Source organism: Mustelus asterias, chromosome 6 (genome assembly GCF_964213995.1).
Source record: "Mustelus asterias chromosome 6, sMusAst1.hap1.1, whole genome shotgun sequence".
In the NCBI taxonomy this organism is placed as follows: domain Eukaryota; kingdom Metazoa; phylum Chordata; class Chondrichthyes; order Carcharhiniformes; family Triakidae; genus Mustelus; species Mustelus asterias.
This window is the reverse complement of record NC_135806.1, coordinates 28641332-28658314: the sequence shown is the minus strand read 5'-3', so window position 1 is coordinate 28658314 and position 16983 is coordinate 28641332. Positions and strand designations below refer to the sequence as shown.

Below are 16983 nucleotides of genomic sequence, written 5' to 3'. Positions count from 1 at the left end.
CAAGGCTGAATGCCCGTGACTGCTGAAGTGCTCCCCCACAGGAAGAGAACAGTCTTGCCTGGTGATTGTCGAGCGGTGTCGATGCCGCACACATGAGGACGGCCTAAACTGGGATGTTGGATTTATGTCACATTATCAGTAACCCCCACAGCTTGCCTCCTGGGCTTGTAGAATCTCACTAGCTGTTCTGTCTGGAGACAATACACATCTCTTTAACCTGTGTTGAATGCTCCCTCCACCCACATTGTCTGTACCTTTAAGACCTGGCTGGCTTTAGAGATTCGCATTCTAATTAGTATTCTGTAACTTGATTTCTGTGTCTGTGCACTGTTTGAGAGCAGATATCCACTCCATCTGACGAAGGGGCAGCGCTCCGAAAGCTTATGGTATTTGCTACCAAATAAACCTGTTGGACTTTAACCTGGTGTTGTGAGACTTCTTACTGTGCTTACCCCAGTCCAACGCCGGCATCTCCACATCATGACTTCTCTCCCAAGCAGAAGACAGGCAAGAGGGTTTTCAACTAAAATCTCTGTTTCTTCTTTGGATTCTTACCAGGCAACTAATGTCCCTTGAGCTCAATGAATGGAATCATGTCAATGATATTAAGTGGAAACACTTGCTGAGAGCTCTGATAAGAGATTAAAATATTTATTTTGTCCCTACTGGCAAATCTAGCCTGACTTCACAAATCTTCTTAAGCATCAAATTTCAGTTAGATTCGAGCACATTGTGGACTCACTTGGGTTCAAATGCAAAAACTTCTATGCACCCAATTCACAAATCATTTGCATAGAAAGATGATCAAAAAAACGTAGCCGTCAATGTTTTCAACAGGGACATCTGGGTTCAACAACACAGCTATACATGTCTTGCTCCAATGTGTTTTTTATTCTATTCCTTTCATATTGTCCTTTGTCAGCCAGTTCTTTCCTCCAATGCATAACCCCCAGGGGAGAGGGATATGGTCAGGCGTTGGCCTGGCAACACTCCTGACATAGACTGGCACTGCTAGATTTGCACTATGCCCATGCCAACCTAGCAGTACCAACCTGTGCTGGGGACAGTGCCGGGACAAACCCAGTGGGAGCCACATGGGGAGGGGGGGATTTATTTGTATGTAGTGGTGGGCAAGAGCAGATGTGTGAGCTAGTTTGGGGTGGTGGTTGCGAGGGATTGCTGGCGTTGGGTGTGTGGGTGGATGTGTTGGTGGGAAGGGGTCCAATGTTTTGGGGAGTCAGTGGTTGCTGGCACTGACAATGGGGGGGAAGGTGTATAATGTTTAGAGAAAAGGGGGGATGTTTTCCTGTACTGGATTTTGGTGGCGGTGGAGGAGCAGGGAGAGGAGAGAAATGCCGGCTCCAACCATGGAGGTGGGGGTTTTGGGGGGGGGGGGGGGGGGGGGGAATGTGAATGTCGGCTCTGATCATGGGGTAGGGGTGTGGTGGGGAACCCCTGAGGCTTTGGTGGTGTGTGGGGGAGGGGGGGGTGGCGGGGGGAGGTTACCTTTTGCTTTGATCAGGGCATTTTTTAAACATGGCACCCTGATCGTAATGCAGCTGGGCTCTGCTGGTGTGTTGGAGCCCCATCCTACATGACAGCATGCAACATGCATACCTGTTATTTTTTGACAGAATGTGGTACGAGCTGCGGAGAAAACTGACCTGTTTCTCTGGAGAGAAACACGCCATGCATTTCACTGGAACCAACATTCTGCAATTGTTTGGTTTTCTCGCCGGATCTTATAACACTCTAACTTAATAAATCAAGGCAGCGTGTTTCATGACATCATGAAGGAGGATGGGGCCTCAACACGTTGACAAAACCTGGCTGCACTGAGATTGGGGCGCCATCTTTAAAGGGCACCCCGATCAAAACAGGAATAAACCTCCCCCCAGCACACCACAAAGGTCTCGCGGATCTCCTTCTCACTCCTGATTGGAGACAGCACTTCTCTTCCCCACCTCTTCCCCTCGATCATTGGCCCATTCCACCCCACCCCGATCATTGGTCCTTCCCCCTGTCCCAACCTCTCCCCACCACCCCCACTCCCCTCCCTCCCTCCCCAACATACCCCCTCAGTCCACAGTCAGGGCTGGCATCCACCCACCAACGATCATCTCTGGACCCCAGGGAGACACCCATGACAGGTTCACGGTGAGGAGGGAATATCCCAGAGAGCATGGGCTGAAAATCACCCCCTATCTTTCTGTGTCATTTAATTTTTCAAGGCACTAATCCCTGAAAACAAATTTAATGCATTTTTTTCCCAGATAGTTCAGTCTGCTTCATATTTCCAAAGTACAGAACTGACTATACTTTTCCACATGCCAATGCACCAGGATTAGCTTTTCTTCTTTTATAGTTTGAGGGACATATTTATGCCTTCTATTCCAGGAGTCAAAAAGTTGTGTAGATGGAAATAGGAAATTGCAAATAATGGTGGATGATGGAGATTTGGAGGAACAGTGCAATCTTTGTTCCCTTGTACACAAGCCACGAAAATATGATATGCAAGGACAAAAGGTAATGGAAAAGGGTGATGGAATTTCAGTTTGTTCCAACATGAAGAATTGAAGCACTATCTGATAAATACTGCATTCAGGTCTGGGCCTTGAGAAGAATGTATTAGCCTTAAATAGATACAGGCAGATGGCCAGAATTATACAAAGACTTGAAGGGTTAAATTATAAGGACAAATTGCATAAACCTGCTTTGTATTCCCTTGAGTTAACAACCTCAATGGGGGGATCTAATCTAGGCATTTCAAATGTTGTAGAGATTTGGCAGGGTAGATACAAAGAAATTAATTATTCTGGTGGGCATCATCTTAAAATTAAAATTAAAGCCAGGGCATTTAAAAATGAAATTAGGAAGTAAATTGTTTCCAAAAAAAAGGTAGGGAAGAATCTTCCCTCCCCTCACCTCCTCCAAGGTACTGGGGATGCTGGATCAATGGATTCATGTTAGGTAAGGATATCAGGGGATGTAGATTAAATGCAAAACAATCATGATCTAAATGGATGGGAGAAAAAGCTCAAAGCAATAAATGGCCCATTCTTGTTTCCAGACCTCGATCTCAACATGGACCAAGAATTACACCAACTATTCAAACTTAAATAGCTATTATAGGAATTTGGTATCTAGTTCTCATTATTTTTATGGCATAAATGTCTGTCATCACATTCCCATCTTAAATTGTAATGAAGGAATTTTTATATCAAGCTGTTATACAAAAACTTACTGCATTCCAGGTGAAGGCCAACACGTGAAGGATACCACTGGGGACCTATAAAAAACACAAGGGTGACAAAAACAACATTTCATATTTCCTACTGTCAATTAAATCATTTGACTGATTTCAGACCAACAGCATTCACATTCAGGAATATTCAATCCATGCCTGCTTAAAAAAACAAAACACCAATGACCCTAATATATTAAAGCTTGTGATCAGGAAAATCTAGACTGATTTTTTTCTTGTCTAAAACATTTATTTATAATTGCATATCCGACAGTGGCAAATAATTAGTAAGGCATAATTAGTAATTTTCTCTGCTGAAAATAGTCAGTACTAATCCATGTAAACAACATTCCTGCAGCTCACTCAAATGGCCATTTTTAATAAGTTACCAAAGACAGTGGGGTGATTTTTACCGTGCCGCCTGCCACGGGAATCGGAGCGGGCGAGGGGCGGACTATCAGTAGCACGATTGACCTCGGGTGGGATTTTCTGGTTTTGGGGTGAGCGCAGCCAGACTATGCCACCCAGTGAGTGATAGCAGCTTACTGTTCCAAAAGGGAGAACATCTCCAAACTGAGCCTAATGTTGACCTCACCTGATATTGAAATACTCCCCTTTTCTGATGTCTGTCAATGTTTTTCTCCATCATGTCTGAGGATGCAGAAGCCAATTGAAAACCAGCTTCCCATGCCACTATCAAGATAGAGGGATCAGAAGAATGTACTACTTAACACGTAATAGCAGCTGTGTGATGCTCGTGTGTGAATGTTAGTTCATTCCCCCAAGATTCTGCATTGCTATTTTAGCAGACAGGCTTGCCGATCTGTTTTCAATGGGTTAACACTTCTGCTAATGCAATGGAAAATACATTTCAAATCAGGAATGGATTAATATTACACAGTGCACTTTTTAGGCTAATGTCTTCCAGTGCAAGAACCATTATTCCACAACCATCTATCATTAAACAAGAAATTGCTCAGTGTTGTCCCGAGTGGTGCGATTCAGTTCACAATTCAACCTTTGGAGCTTGGGGAAATTCTTACCGAATTCTCCAATACTAGAGTGTCACTATCAGGGTATCAGTGCCTGGGTATCACTGCCCGGGTGGCAGGGGTCAGTGCCAGTTTAGCACTGCGAAGGAGCGAGGCCTAAAGAGGGCCTGAATGGGTAGGGCCTTTGCTGGCCCCATGTCATTGTGTTTTCTTGCAGGGGATGAGAAGGGGTGAGGCCTCTGACGAAGGGATGGTGGGGGGGTGTCCGTAGGGGAGGATTTGACAGGAGGTGGTCCTCGGGCATCGTATTCTGAGATTGTGGTGCCCCAGTCTCTGTGAGCTTGCCGATGTATTTTGTGTGGAGGATTTCTTTTCAACCAAAGAGTAGATGAATCCCATCTGCTCAGAACTGCCAACATCTGGGGAGAGATACAGAACAAAGAGATCTAGGGGTACATGTTCATAGCTTCTTGAAAGTGGAGTCACAGGTGGACAGGGGGGTGAAGAAGGCATTCAGCATGCTTGGTTTCATTGGTCAGAACCATTGAATACAGGAGTTGGGACGTCTTGTTGAAGTTGTACAAGACATTGGTAAGGCCACACTTGGAATACTGTGTACAGCTCTGGTCACCCTATTATAGAAAGGATATTATTAAACTAGAAAGAGTGCAGAAAATATTTACTAGGATGATACCCGGACTTGATGGTTTGAGTTATAAGGAGAGGCTGGATAATTAGGACTTTTTTCTCTGGAGCGTAGAAGACTGAGGGGTGATCTTAAAGAGGTCTATAAAATAATGAAGGGCGCAGATCAGCTAAATAGTCAATATCTTTTCCCAGAGGTAGGGAAGTCTAAAACTAGAGAGCATAGGTTTATGGTGAGAGGGGAGAGATACAAAAGTGTTCAAAGGGGCAATTTTTTCACAGAGGGTGATGAGTGTCTGGAACAAGCTGCCAGAGGTAGTAGTAGAGGCAGGTACAAATTTGTCTTTTAAAAAGCATTTAGACAGTTACATGGGTAAGATGGGTATAGAGGGATATGGGCCAAATGTGGGCAATTGGGATTAGCTTAGGGATTTTAAAAAAAAAGTGCGGCATGGACAAATTGTGCCGAAGGGCCTGTTTCCATGCTGTAAACATCTATGACTCTATGACTCTAGGGGCAGCACAGTAGGACAGTGGTTAGCACTGCTGCTTCACAGCTCCAGGGTCCCGGGTTCGATTCCCGGCTCGGGTCACTGTCTGTGTGGAGTTTGCACATTCTCCTCGTGTCTGCGTGGGTTTCCTCCGGGTGCTCCGGTTTCCTCCCACAGTCCAAAGATGTGCGGGTTAGGTTGATTGGCCAGGTTAAAAAAATTGCCCCTTAGAGTCCTGGGATGCGTAGGTTAGAGGGATTAGCGGGTAAATATGTGGGGGTAGGGCCTGGGTGGGATTGTGGTCGGTGCAGACTCGATGGGCCGAATGGCCTCCTTCTGCACTGTAGGGTTTCTATGATTCTATGATTCTATGACAGTGGATAATGCTTCAGTTTCCCCACTGGTGGTCGCACTTTAACTTTTTTCAGGAGAATCACGCCCTTTATTTCCTTTTTAAATTTATATACTGAGGTTTAACATGAAGGAAAACACAAATGTAGAAAGAAAGACTTGCTTTACACAGCAACTTCCATGATCCCAGAACCAATAAAGTACTTTTGAAGTTTAGTGACTGTTAGCAGTCAACTTGTGCAGAACAAAGTCCCATAAACAATAAGGAAATAAAGACCAAGTAATCTATTTTAGTGATTTTGGTTGAAGAATAAATATGAGTTAGGACAGCAGGAAGATTTCTCCTGCTCTGTTTTATTTACAATAATGCCATGGAATCTTTTACATACACCTGCGAGGGAAGGTATCATTTATCATCTCATCCAAAAGATGGCACCACTGACAGCAAAAGTAACAAGCAATGTTACATACACAAGTCTCTGAATAAGACATGAACCTGTAACTTACTGACTCAGCGGAGAGAGTACTCCCACTGAACCACAGCTGACCCCTTGCATGAGAGGAATATTGAATCAGTCAATATGTACAAAACAAATAAAAACAGAAAATGCTGGAAATACCCAGCATCTTATGGCAACATCCATGGAGAGGAACAGAGTTAACATTTCACATCTGTGACTTTTCATCAGAACTGGGAAAAGTTAATAATGCTTTGAAAAAGGAGTGTGCGGGACAAGAACAAAAGAAAGTTTGTTGATAGGGTGAAAGACAGAGATTGGCGAACAGAAGAGTTAGATTTCCAGGGCCCAAAGGCATGATGGTGGGGCAAGACAAGAAACTGAGGAAAGAATTCTCCCATTTTGAGACTAAATGCAGTGGCTGGCGGTGCCTGACTCGCCGACTGAAATGGTAGGATTCTGCAAGAGATGCAATGCTTGGAACCTCATTAATTTGCTGAGGTGAATTCCCCTCAAACAGCTGATTTGTAAGCCTGCCCTAAGCTGGTGGGTTTGAAGATCCTGGCACCACATTTAAACACCAGTCCAGCACACTCACATCACTTTCTCCAACCCACCTGCCTACACCAGACTATGCAGGATGTCAGCAACCCAGAGGGAAAAGGCCAACAGCCTTAAGAAGCCTGTTCCTTTGATTCAACCACCTTCCCCTGATTCCATCACCTGTGAGGCACCCATGTCCCATTTGCACTTCTACCCATCACCCCTGGAGTCCTTGTGCATCCCCTTACAGTAAACAATGTGATATCCCTTTGACCTCAGAATTTCATGCAGGCTTGTTGGGGTCCAGCTTCCCTCCCCTCGATCTTTCCTCTTCCATTATTCAGCATCTTCACCTACCTCCTTGCCCCTCTGCCTGCCAGGGGACAAGCTTTGCTGCGGACAGTGTCTGGGCATGACCTTTCACCCTACCTCTCCCCCCACACTCACCTGAGCACTCCTGAGAGGTTCACTTGCCAGATGCACATATTGGGAGAAAAGTCATGATTCATGCCGTTCTCCTGTCATGCCATCATGGATGGATTTTCTGACTGGGATGGGGAGGGCAGGAAAAGAGTGCAGAGGGATGTTTCAGGTGTAGGGGCCTGATAATGAAATAGTAATGCAATCAAATGATGTTCCCGATGTTGAATATTGGGAAGTGCATCCCATCACTGATGGGGCAGGCGGGGACAATTGTATCACGTGTTCACGCCAACATAAAATGCAACTTTGCAGTCCTCATGAAATTTTCTGCTCCTGTTGCCGGACTCGCCTAACATGAACAGGAGCAAAAAACCTGCCCGAAGGAGTCTCACGAAACATTCACCTGACAACATGCATACCTTAATTTGTCAACACTTTCCACAAGCAAGTGAAGAAAGATCTTCATTTATAATTAGATCAAAACTCTATGATTTGTTCAAGCAATCATTTACAAAGGGATAGAAGATCCCCATCGTGATAGTGCTGTTTAGTAATGATCGCTACATTTAATTCAGTACATTTACCATGACAGTGTGAAGCGCAAAGGCAGTGAGATGAAATGATCACACTGCTTCACGCTCATCAAACCAGAGCGTGTCTCTACCAAATTACATTGCTGAGCATTGCACTGCTTCAATAAAGCATCATAAAACTCTTAAACCAACTGATTCAGAGACACTGCCCACTGATTCTGGTCTTTAAATCGCACATCAAATAAAAGTGAGAAAGAAAAACAAAAGTTCACAGAGAGAAAGTGAATAGACCCACTACAATTTTGTAGATTAAATAAACCATCTCATGATGAAGATATATTAATAATATATGAAACAGACAAACAAAAGAGTCTACAGCTTTCTTAATGAGATCAGTTGAGTGAATGTTCTAGATCTTTCACAGCTGCAGAGCAATTTCAATTACATTTCATGGTCAGGAACAAGAAATCATCAAAAAGGCTTTTGCGATGTTGGCTTTTGTATCGGGAGGACTAGAAAACAAGGGAGTCGAAGTTATGCTTCTGCTATACAAAGTCCTGGTTGGAACTTTGTGAAGGACTGTGAGTGCTTCCGGGCATCACTTGTTAGGAAGAATATATTGGCATGGTGGAAGTGCAGCATAGAGTTACCAGATTGTTACGAGAGGTTAAATTACACAAACCAGAATTTTTATTGTTGGAATTCAGAAGGGCGAAGGATGATTTAACTTAAGTTTTCGCTTTAATAAAGGAGATAGGGAGAAAGTGGTGGGGAGTTTACCAGGCCTTGGAGAGTGGTATGATGGCAAATGTACAAGCAAATTCAGGGAAAAATGTTTCATGCTAGTTCCCCAGCATCTTCCCGCCTATTTCCCACACTCAGCTTTTGTATGGTGACAGCAACCTGTGGCAGGAAGCAAATTCAGTTTGTTAAATAGCAATTAGCAACAATTTTCCAAGAGCAATGCTATTTTGTAGCATTGCAGTAGATTGTGTCAGAACATCAGTGACTCAAAAGAGGCTGCAGTGCAGCGGAGGACAAAGTGACAGGAACATTTGACAAAATCTGACCAAGCCAGAGGACAACCACAGGCAGAGAATTGGCAACGCAATGGTCTTGTGGTAATGCCATTGGATTAGTAATCCACAGGCCCAAGCTAATGCTCTAGGACACATATTCAAATCCCAACATGGCAGCTGGTGGACTTTAGATTCAATGAATAAATCTGGAAATAAAAACCGCTCCAACGGTGACACAAAGCTACTGTCAATTGTATTGTAAATCCAGCTGATTCACTAATGTCCTTTAGAGAAGGAAATCTGCTGTCCTTACCTGGCCTGACCTTACATGTGACTCCAGACGAGAGCCATGTTGTTGACTCTTAAATGCCCTGTGAAATGACTGAGCAAGCTACTCAGTTATGTCAAACTGCAACAAAGCCGATAAAAAGGAATGAAACCAGAAAGACCACCTGATATTGACCTAGGCATCGCTATATAGAAATCATAGAAACCCTACAGTACAGAAAGAGGCCATGCGGCCCATCGAGTCTGCACCGACCGCAATCCCACCCAGGCCCTACCCCCATATCCTTACATATTTTACCCGCTAATCCCTCTAACCTACGCATCTCAGGACACTAAGGGGCAATTTTAGAATGGCCAATCAACCTAACCCGCACATCTTTGGACTGTGGGAGGAAACCGGTGCACCCGGAGGAAACCCATGCAGACACGAGGAGAATGTGCAAACTCCACACAGGCAGTGACCCAAGCCGGGAATCGAACCCAGGTCCCTGGAGCTGTGAAACAGCAGTGCTAACCACTATGCTACCGTGCCGCCCTATACTAATAGGATTAGTATAGATGGCCATATGATGGTTGGAATAGACATAGTCTATAGTGGGCCAAAGGGCCTATTTCTGTGCTGTATGACTCTATGCACTAAGACTGACAAGGGCAAACCCAACCCTGTTGACACTACAAAGTCCTCCTTACCAACAATTTGGGTTTTTGTGCTAAAATTTGGAGAACTGTCCCACAGGCTAGTTGAGCAACAGCCTGACACAGTCATTGTAACTGAATCATAACTTACAGACAATGTCCCAGACATCATCATCACCAACCCTGGATATGTCCTGTCCCACTGGCAGGACAGTTCTATCAGACATATCAGATAAGTGACAAGGAACATTCATACCACAAAGTGCTCGGTAATAACTATCCTCAACAAGAGAGAATCTAACTATCGCCACTCGACATTCATCAGCATTACCATCTCAGAATCCTCCACTATCAGCATCCTGGGAGTTACCATTGACAAGAAACTGAACTGGCCTAGCCATATAAATACTGTGGCTACACGAGCAAGTCAGAGGCTGGGAGAGACAGATTTAAGATTGTTGGCAAGAGACATTGGAGGGTTGTGAGCAAGAGTGTTTAATGCTGCGAGTGGTAATGATTGGAATTCACTGCCTAGGAGGATGGTTGAAGCAGAGATTAATCATTTAAAAACAAAATTGGATAGGCATTCGATGGAAATAAGCTGGCAGGGCTTTTGGGATAAGTGCAGACTGGGACTCAACAGAGGACCAGTATGGATTCAATGGTTTTTTTCTGTGTTGTATTGATTCCACGGTCAGAATTTTCTCTCTGGGGATGGGAATCAGAGGTCTGAACTGTTTCCTGGATTTTACAGCACCTCCAGAGGGGGTAAGGAGGGAGGGAGAGTCACCACCTCCTTAATTGGCTTGGAGACAGCTTCTCAAAGTTGGATGGCCAAACAGGCCTTTCAGCTTGAAAAGAGAAGGCTGAAATAAAGTTTAAGTAAGGGAGAGAGCACTTCAAGAGTGTGATGCCCTCTCTCCAATTTTTATGTCTTATGTTAAATAATGGAATAATGGATCTTAAAAGCCATCACTTTGGGTGGGTCCAGGCAGCTGTTTCCTAAACTAGTATCTAAGCTGACCACCACTTTTTACAGGACCCTGCAGACACACTTTCCAGCTGTTCATGCCAGCAGGATCTTCCGGGTCCGCCAACAGTGCACCCCTGCCACAAGTCTCACAGTGGCGAGAGGTGCATTCAACAGGAAACCCCATTGATAATGGCGGGACCAGAAGGTCTAGCTGCTGATCAATGACGGGCCGCTTCCCCCTGCCACGAATCCACAAAGTCGTGTGGCAAATCCTGCCTCTGGACTTTGGAAAGTTCCAGTCAGCCTATTTTAATTGACTTCTGCATGGTCTTCATGAGCTGTGACAGCAAACAGCCATATATGGGTAGGTGGTCCAGCCTTCTCACGCATCCCACCTCCATCAGGGTGCTTGGTGGGCAGTGCCAGGATGCCAGGTGGGCAGTGCCAGGGTGCCAGGCTGGCAATGCCCAAGTGACACTGCCCAACCCTGCTCCAAACCACCTGGGGAGCTTCAATGGTCTCTGTTCCCACTGGCAAGGCCATCACATCCGGTCTCTGTTGGTGGCAACCGGAAGTGATCCTCGCCGGTGAGGACCCCGACCGGTGAGTAGGTAGGGTCAAATGAGCCCAAATGATAGCATCCAGGACATGGTAATGATGTCATAAATATTGAAATATTTATAAATTTATAAATATCCATAAACTAACAAAATGCCACAAGTGAAATGGCCATTTCACTATCAACCAACTCTAATGAAAACAAAATCTTTAAAGACAACTTACCAATTTAAATTGAAATGAGAACTCCCCTTCCCTCCCTCCCTCCCCCCTCCCTCCATGACCTAACAGTTGTGGAAAGCCTCAAGCATACTGGCGGACACCGTATTCTCCCTCTGCCGAGATACACAGGCATGGATGTAGCTGCAGAAGAGAAGCAGGCAGTCAGGCTAAATAACCTCATGACTGTCCACTGCCTGGGCCTGTTACTGGTCAGGCACATGAGCAACCCAAGGAGGAGGTCCTCTGACCTGTCCACCACTTTCCAACCTCCACCCCACCCCACAACAACTCGCTACATCAGGTTCTGAGGGCATTTACAATGGCACAAGTGAATGTCCAGTCAATGCCCACCACCTACCTACAATTACAATGCCGTTGATTAATCATTGTCTCTGTCTGTTTGCGTAGAAATTAGAGTTAATATGGACAGGCAAAATTTCACCATGAATTACATTGAAACCCTCTATATTCTGTACAAAGCATTTCATTGTGAGATGCCCCTCCTCTTTAATGTTAACAATTACTTCATAAAAGTGCATTTAGTTTTGTAAAATGATCAGACATTTGATGGATGACAGGCATCCACCCATTTACTTTTTAAGATGTCGATTCTCTCCAGCATTTGTTTCTAGCCAGCAAGGTCAATCTGTCCATTTCCCTCGCTCACACTTTTGATGGAGTGTAAATTATCCCACAATGAAGGATTGTTTATTGTTGTGGGAAAATCACCATTTGGAGTCAGATTTAAAGATTCAACATGCAGTTTATCGGACAAAGCTTTGAGAGAAGCGCTGGGCTCTCTGCAGTGCTCGCAGTCACCTTCTCAATTTTAAAATGGCAGCTGAGCTTCTTTTATACTTCCCAAAGAATCAACAAGTACAGACATTAGCAGATATCACATCGTTATACATTTCGAAGAGTCGGCAAGTACAGACATTAGCAGTTATCATATCGTTAGCCGATTATGCCCCCCTATCAACGACTGATCTCGTTAACAAAACTCATTGTTTCGGTTCTGCTTTATCTTAGGCTAAGGTGATCCTCTGGACCTCAAGGTCTGGTTTATTTCCTGTAGTAATCAGACAATAACGGGATTTAGCTCGTTGTGCAATGTCTATGCCTAAGTCAGCACATCTTAATGTCTTTCCACAGAGTCAATTTTGCACCAGGTAACATAGAAATATAGAAACATAGAAAAACTACAGCACAAACAGGCCCTTCGGCCCACAAGTTGTGCCGAACAGATCCCTACCTTCTAGACCTACCTACAACCCTCCATCCTATTAAGCTCCATGTACTCATCCAGGAGTCTCTTAAAAGACCCTATTGAGTTCGCCTCCACCACCACTGATGGCAGCCGATTCCACTCGCCCACCACCCTCTGTGTGAAAAACTTACCCCTAACATCTCCCCTGTACCTACCCCCCAGCACCTTAAACCTGTGTCCTCTCGTAGCAGACATTTCCACCCTGGGATACCCGATCTATGCCTCTCAACATCTTATACACCTTTATTAGGTCTCCTCTCATCTTTCATCTCTCCAAGGAGAAAAGACCGAGCTCCCTCAGCCTATCCTCATAAGGCATGCCACTCAATCCAGGCAACATTCTTTTAAATCTCCTCTGCACCCTTTCAATCTTTTCCACATCCTTCCTATAGTGAGGCGACCAGAACTGAGCACAGTACTCCAAGTGGGGTCTGATGAGGGTTTTATATAGCTGCATCATTATCCCCGGACTCCTAAACTCAATCCCTCGATTGATAAAGGCCAGCACACCATACGCCTTCTTAACCACCTCCTCCACCTGCGGGGCCGATTTCAGAGTCCTATGGACCCGGACCCCAAGGTCCTTCTGATCCTCTACAGTACTAAGAGTCTTTCCCTTTATATTGTACTCCTTCATCCCATTTGACCTACCAAAATGGACCACGACGCATTTATCTGGGTTGAAGTCCATCTGCCACTTGTCCGCCCAGTCTTGTATCCTATCTATGTCCCTCTGTAACTTCTGACATCCCTCCACAACCCCACCAACCTTCGTGTCGTCGGCAAACTTACCAACCCATCCCTCTGCTTCCTCATCCAGGTCATTTATGAAAATGACAAACAGCAAGGGTCCCAGAACAGATCCCTGGGGCACACCACTGGTGACCGACCTCCATTTAGAAAAAGACCCATCTATACCCACTCTCTGCCTCCTTTGGACAAGCCAGTTCTGGATCCACCGGGCAGCAGCCCCTTGGATCCCATGCCCTCTCACTTTTTCCAGAAGCCTTGCATGGGGGACCTTATCGAACGCCTTGCTAAAATCCATATAAACCACATCTACCGCCTTCCCTTCGTCAATGTGTTTAGTCACATTTTCTGAGAACTCCACCAGGCTCGTAAGGCACGATCTGCCCTTGACAAAGCCATGCTGAGTATTCTTGAGCATACTAAACCTCTCTAAATGCTCATATCTCCTGTCCCTCAGGATCTTCTCCATCAGTTTACCAACCACTGAGGTTAGACTCACCAGTCGGTAATTACCTGGGCTATCCCTATTCCCCTTCTTGAAAATAGGAACCACATCCGCAATCCTCCAATCCTCGGGCACCTCTCCTGTCTCCATCGACGACGCAAAGATCATCGCCAGAGGCTCTGCAATCTCTCTCATCATGTATTTTTAAATTTCGGGATTCCCTCTGGCAGCGTCTCACTTTTACTCCAACACTATATAATATTCAAGGCTATAACTGCCTTCGGTGCTCCCTTGTATAGAGTGCCAACTCAAATATTTGCCAAATATCCATTGTCTTCAAAAGAGCCAGTGTTTCGGAGCCCAAGTATGTTTAACAACTTTCTGTATTTTATTAGCTTCCCCAGCTGAAGGATATTTCCCATTCTCACCCATAAGAAGAATTATGAAATCAGCTTCACAAAATATGCACCAGAGCGATTTATATGTTCTTTGGATCACCTAAGGATGAAATCTTATGCATACCTTACTCCAGATTTAATTGTTAAATTTGCTCTTAAAATATAGTCTACTTTAGAGTGTTGCGCTATAGTATACAACTTCAATGTATCAAAACTAGCACCTGGTCTAGCCTGAGTGTCCGAACAGTTCAACCAACCAATCCAACTTTGCATTGCTCTGTTTCTTCTTTCAATATGATATTATCTTTCTAGGGTGATCTACAATTAATCAGTGTAACACTCTCACTAGAATTTAAAGTTATTCCAGACCTACACTACTTCATATCTAAACTTACATTTTTAAATCCCCAAAGGTCTGATGCCAAACGTTCAGTTTTATTATAATTTTATGAAGAGCACATTTCTCACGTTCCACAATACTAACTCATGAGAAGTCATCAAGCTGCATCATATTGAGATTTTCCTTTCTGATAGCAATAAAAAAATTGCAGGATAGACTTTTAGTTGAACACAACCTCTTTTCAGCAACAACGATCTCACCGGCAATTGTCACATCCTAGAAACATCATTTAGGCCATGGACACATTTTATAGAATCCGTACAATACAGAAGAGGCTATTTGGCCCCTCAAATGTGCACCAGTTCTTTGACAGAGTATTGTATCTAGATCCTCTCCAAACCCTCCTCCCACCTTTCCTCCGAATTCCTTGAATAACACACATTTACCATGGCTAATCCCATGTAACCTACGCATCTGGAGACACTAAGCGGCAATTTTTCTTTTTTTAGCATGTCCAACCCACCTAACCTGCACATTTCTTTGATTCATTCGTGGGACATGAGCATCACTGGCTGGCCAGCATTTATTGCTTATCCCTGGTTGCCCTTGAGAAGGTGGTGGTGAGCCGTCTTCTTGAATCGCTACAGTCCATGTGCGGTGGGTTGACCTACATGCCATTAGGGAAGGAATTCCAGGATTCTGAACCAGAGACAGCTCTCCCAATTTTGGCATTAGCCACCAGATGTTATTAAGGAGGACTCTGCAGCATTGACAGGGCTGTTTGTTTTGCTGTTGTCTTTTCCGGTGCCTAGGTTGGTGCCAGGTGGTCCGTCCGGTTTCATTTCTTTGTTGAGACTTTGTAGCGATTGATACAATTGAGTGGCTTGCTAGACCAGTCCAGAGGGCAGTTGAGAGTCAACCACATTGCTGAGGGTCTGGAGTCACATGTAGGCCAGACCAGGTAAGGATGGCAGATTTCCTTCCCCAAAGAACATTAGTGAACCAGATGGGTTTTTCTGACAATCGACAATGGTTTCATGGTCATGAGTAGACACTTAATTCTAGATATTTTTTATTGAATTCAAATTCCACCAACTGCCAAGGCAGGATTTGAACCCGGGTCCCCAGGACATTAGCTGAGTTTCTGGACTAATAGTCTAGCAATAGTACCACTAGACCATCGCCTCCCCCTTTCGAACGTAAGAGGAAATCGGAGAATGAGAAGGAAACCTACACAGACATGGGGAGAATGTGCAAACTCCACACAGGCAGTTACCCAAGGCTGGAATTGAACCCGGGTCCCTGGAGCTGTGAGGCAGCAGTGCTAACCACTGTGCCAATATGCCACCCAGTCTAGCTATTCATTTTTCTATGATCCGCTGCCTCTTTGAATGGTTTTAGAAACACTAAAAAGTATTACTTTACAGCAACATGGGTTTCATGTCAATTGATATGCACTCCCATGGCTACATGGTGAAAGATCTAAAAAGATTTCCAAGATTACATTTCTAGCTATGGCAGAATCTGTTCTTAAACCTGGGCTTCCAGTTGGTCTTCAAAATCCCTGGCAACTAGCTTTATTTTAGCCCTGTAAGTGTAACCTGCAGGGACCCTTCTCTGTACAAATTCACCTGGGAAAAATCTGGTTGTTCTTTACCTGGAAAATAAACTCTCAAACTTTTATTAGTTTGTCCTCAACTGTATTGGCCGCCATCAATCAAATGAACTTCTTCTTCTAGTTCTGCTCCAAAACCATTCTATGGACTTAATTTTATTATGCAAACTATACAAGCTATTTGCAATTTTATATTTATCACCACTATAACTGCACAATCACCCTTTAATTATCAGAGAGCTGAAATGTTACTTACAGACTTTGTGAAACTTGTGCTTTACATCTGCAATTGTAAACGAAGGGAGGACCTGTAAAATATGAAGCAAGATTCAGCTTTATTTCCTACAAAACCTCTTCATTCTCAGCTTCATTAATATATTCATCTGCTTTCAAAATCTATTGATGCTTTGGCAGCTGTCAGGGACCTGCCTACTAACAGCGGTAACAAGAATTTAACAAGGCCCGATCGGATGTAATGTGCATAAATAGAAATCTGCCTAGCAACTGCAGTAGTCAGCATTCAAAAGATGAAATTTTCCCAATAAGAGATTAGCAGGCATCTACCAGAACCAGGTGCAAATTGCCTTATTAGTACAAAACAGCTTACCTAGATGACTGAGAGATCAGTGGAGATATACTCATGCAAATATTTGAAGTCACAGATTTTGAGAGATGAACCATCCAAATCCACAGAATGAATAATCAGAGAGGAAAAATGGTATTATTGCCAGCACCCTGACAAACAGGCAGGCCAGTTCACATCTAACAGCCAAGAGGTCAGTCCACAATTCA

The 16983-nt window shown here is 44.3% G+C and overlaps 1 protein-coding gene across 1 annotated transcript in view; it reads right to left on the bottom strand.

Annotated features, from left to right (window-relative positions):
- The window catches only part of LOC144495277 (trans-2,3-enoyl-CoA reductase-like), a 190555-nt gene that overhangs the window by 122596 nt on the left and 50976 nt on the right, over window positions 1–16983 (bottom strand). Inside the window, exons 2-3 of the mRNA XM_078215349.1 lie at window positions 16448–16499; window positions 3245–3289 (exon numbers count right to left, since the gene is read on the bottom strand). Of these exons, the coding sequence (XP_078071475.1) occupies window positions 3245–3289; window positions 16448–16499 (97 nt within the window). The remainder of the gene's footprint in view (window positions 1–3244; window positions 3290–16447; window positions 16500–16983) is intronic.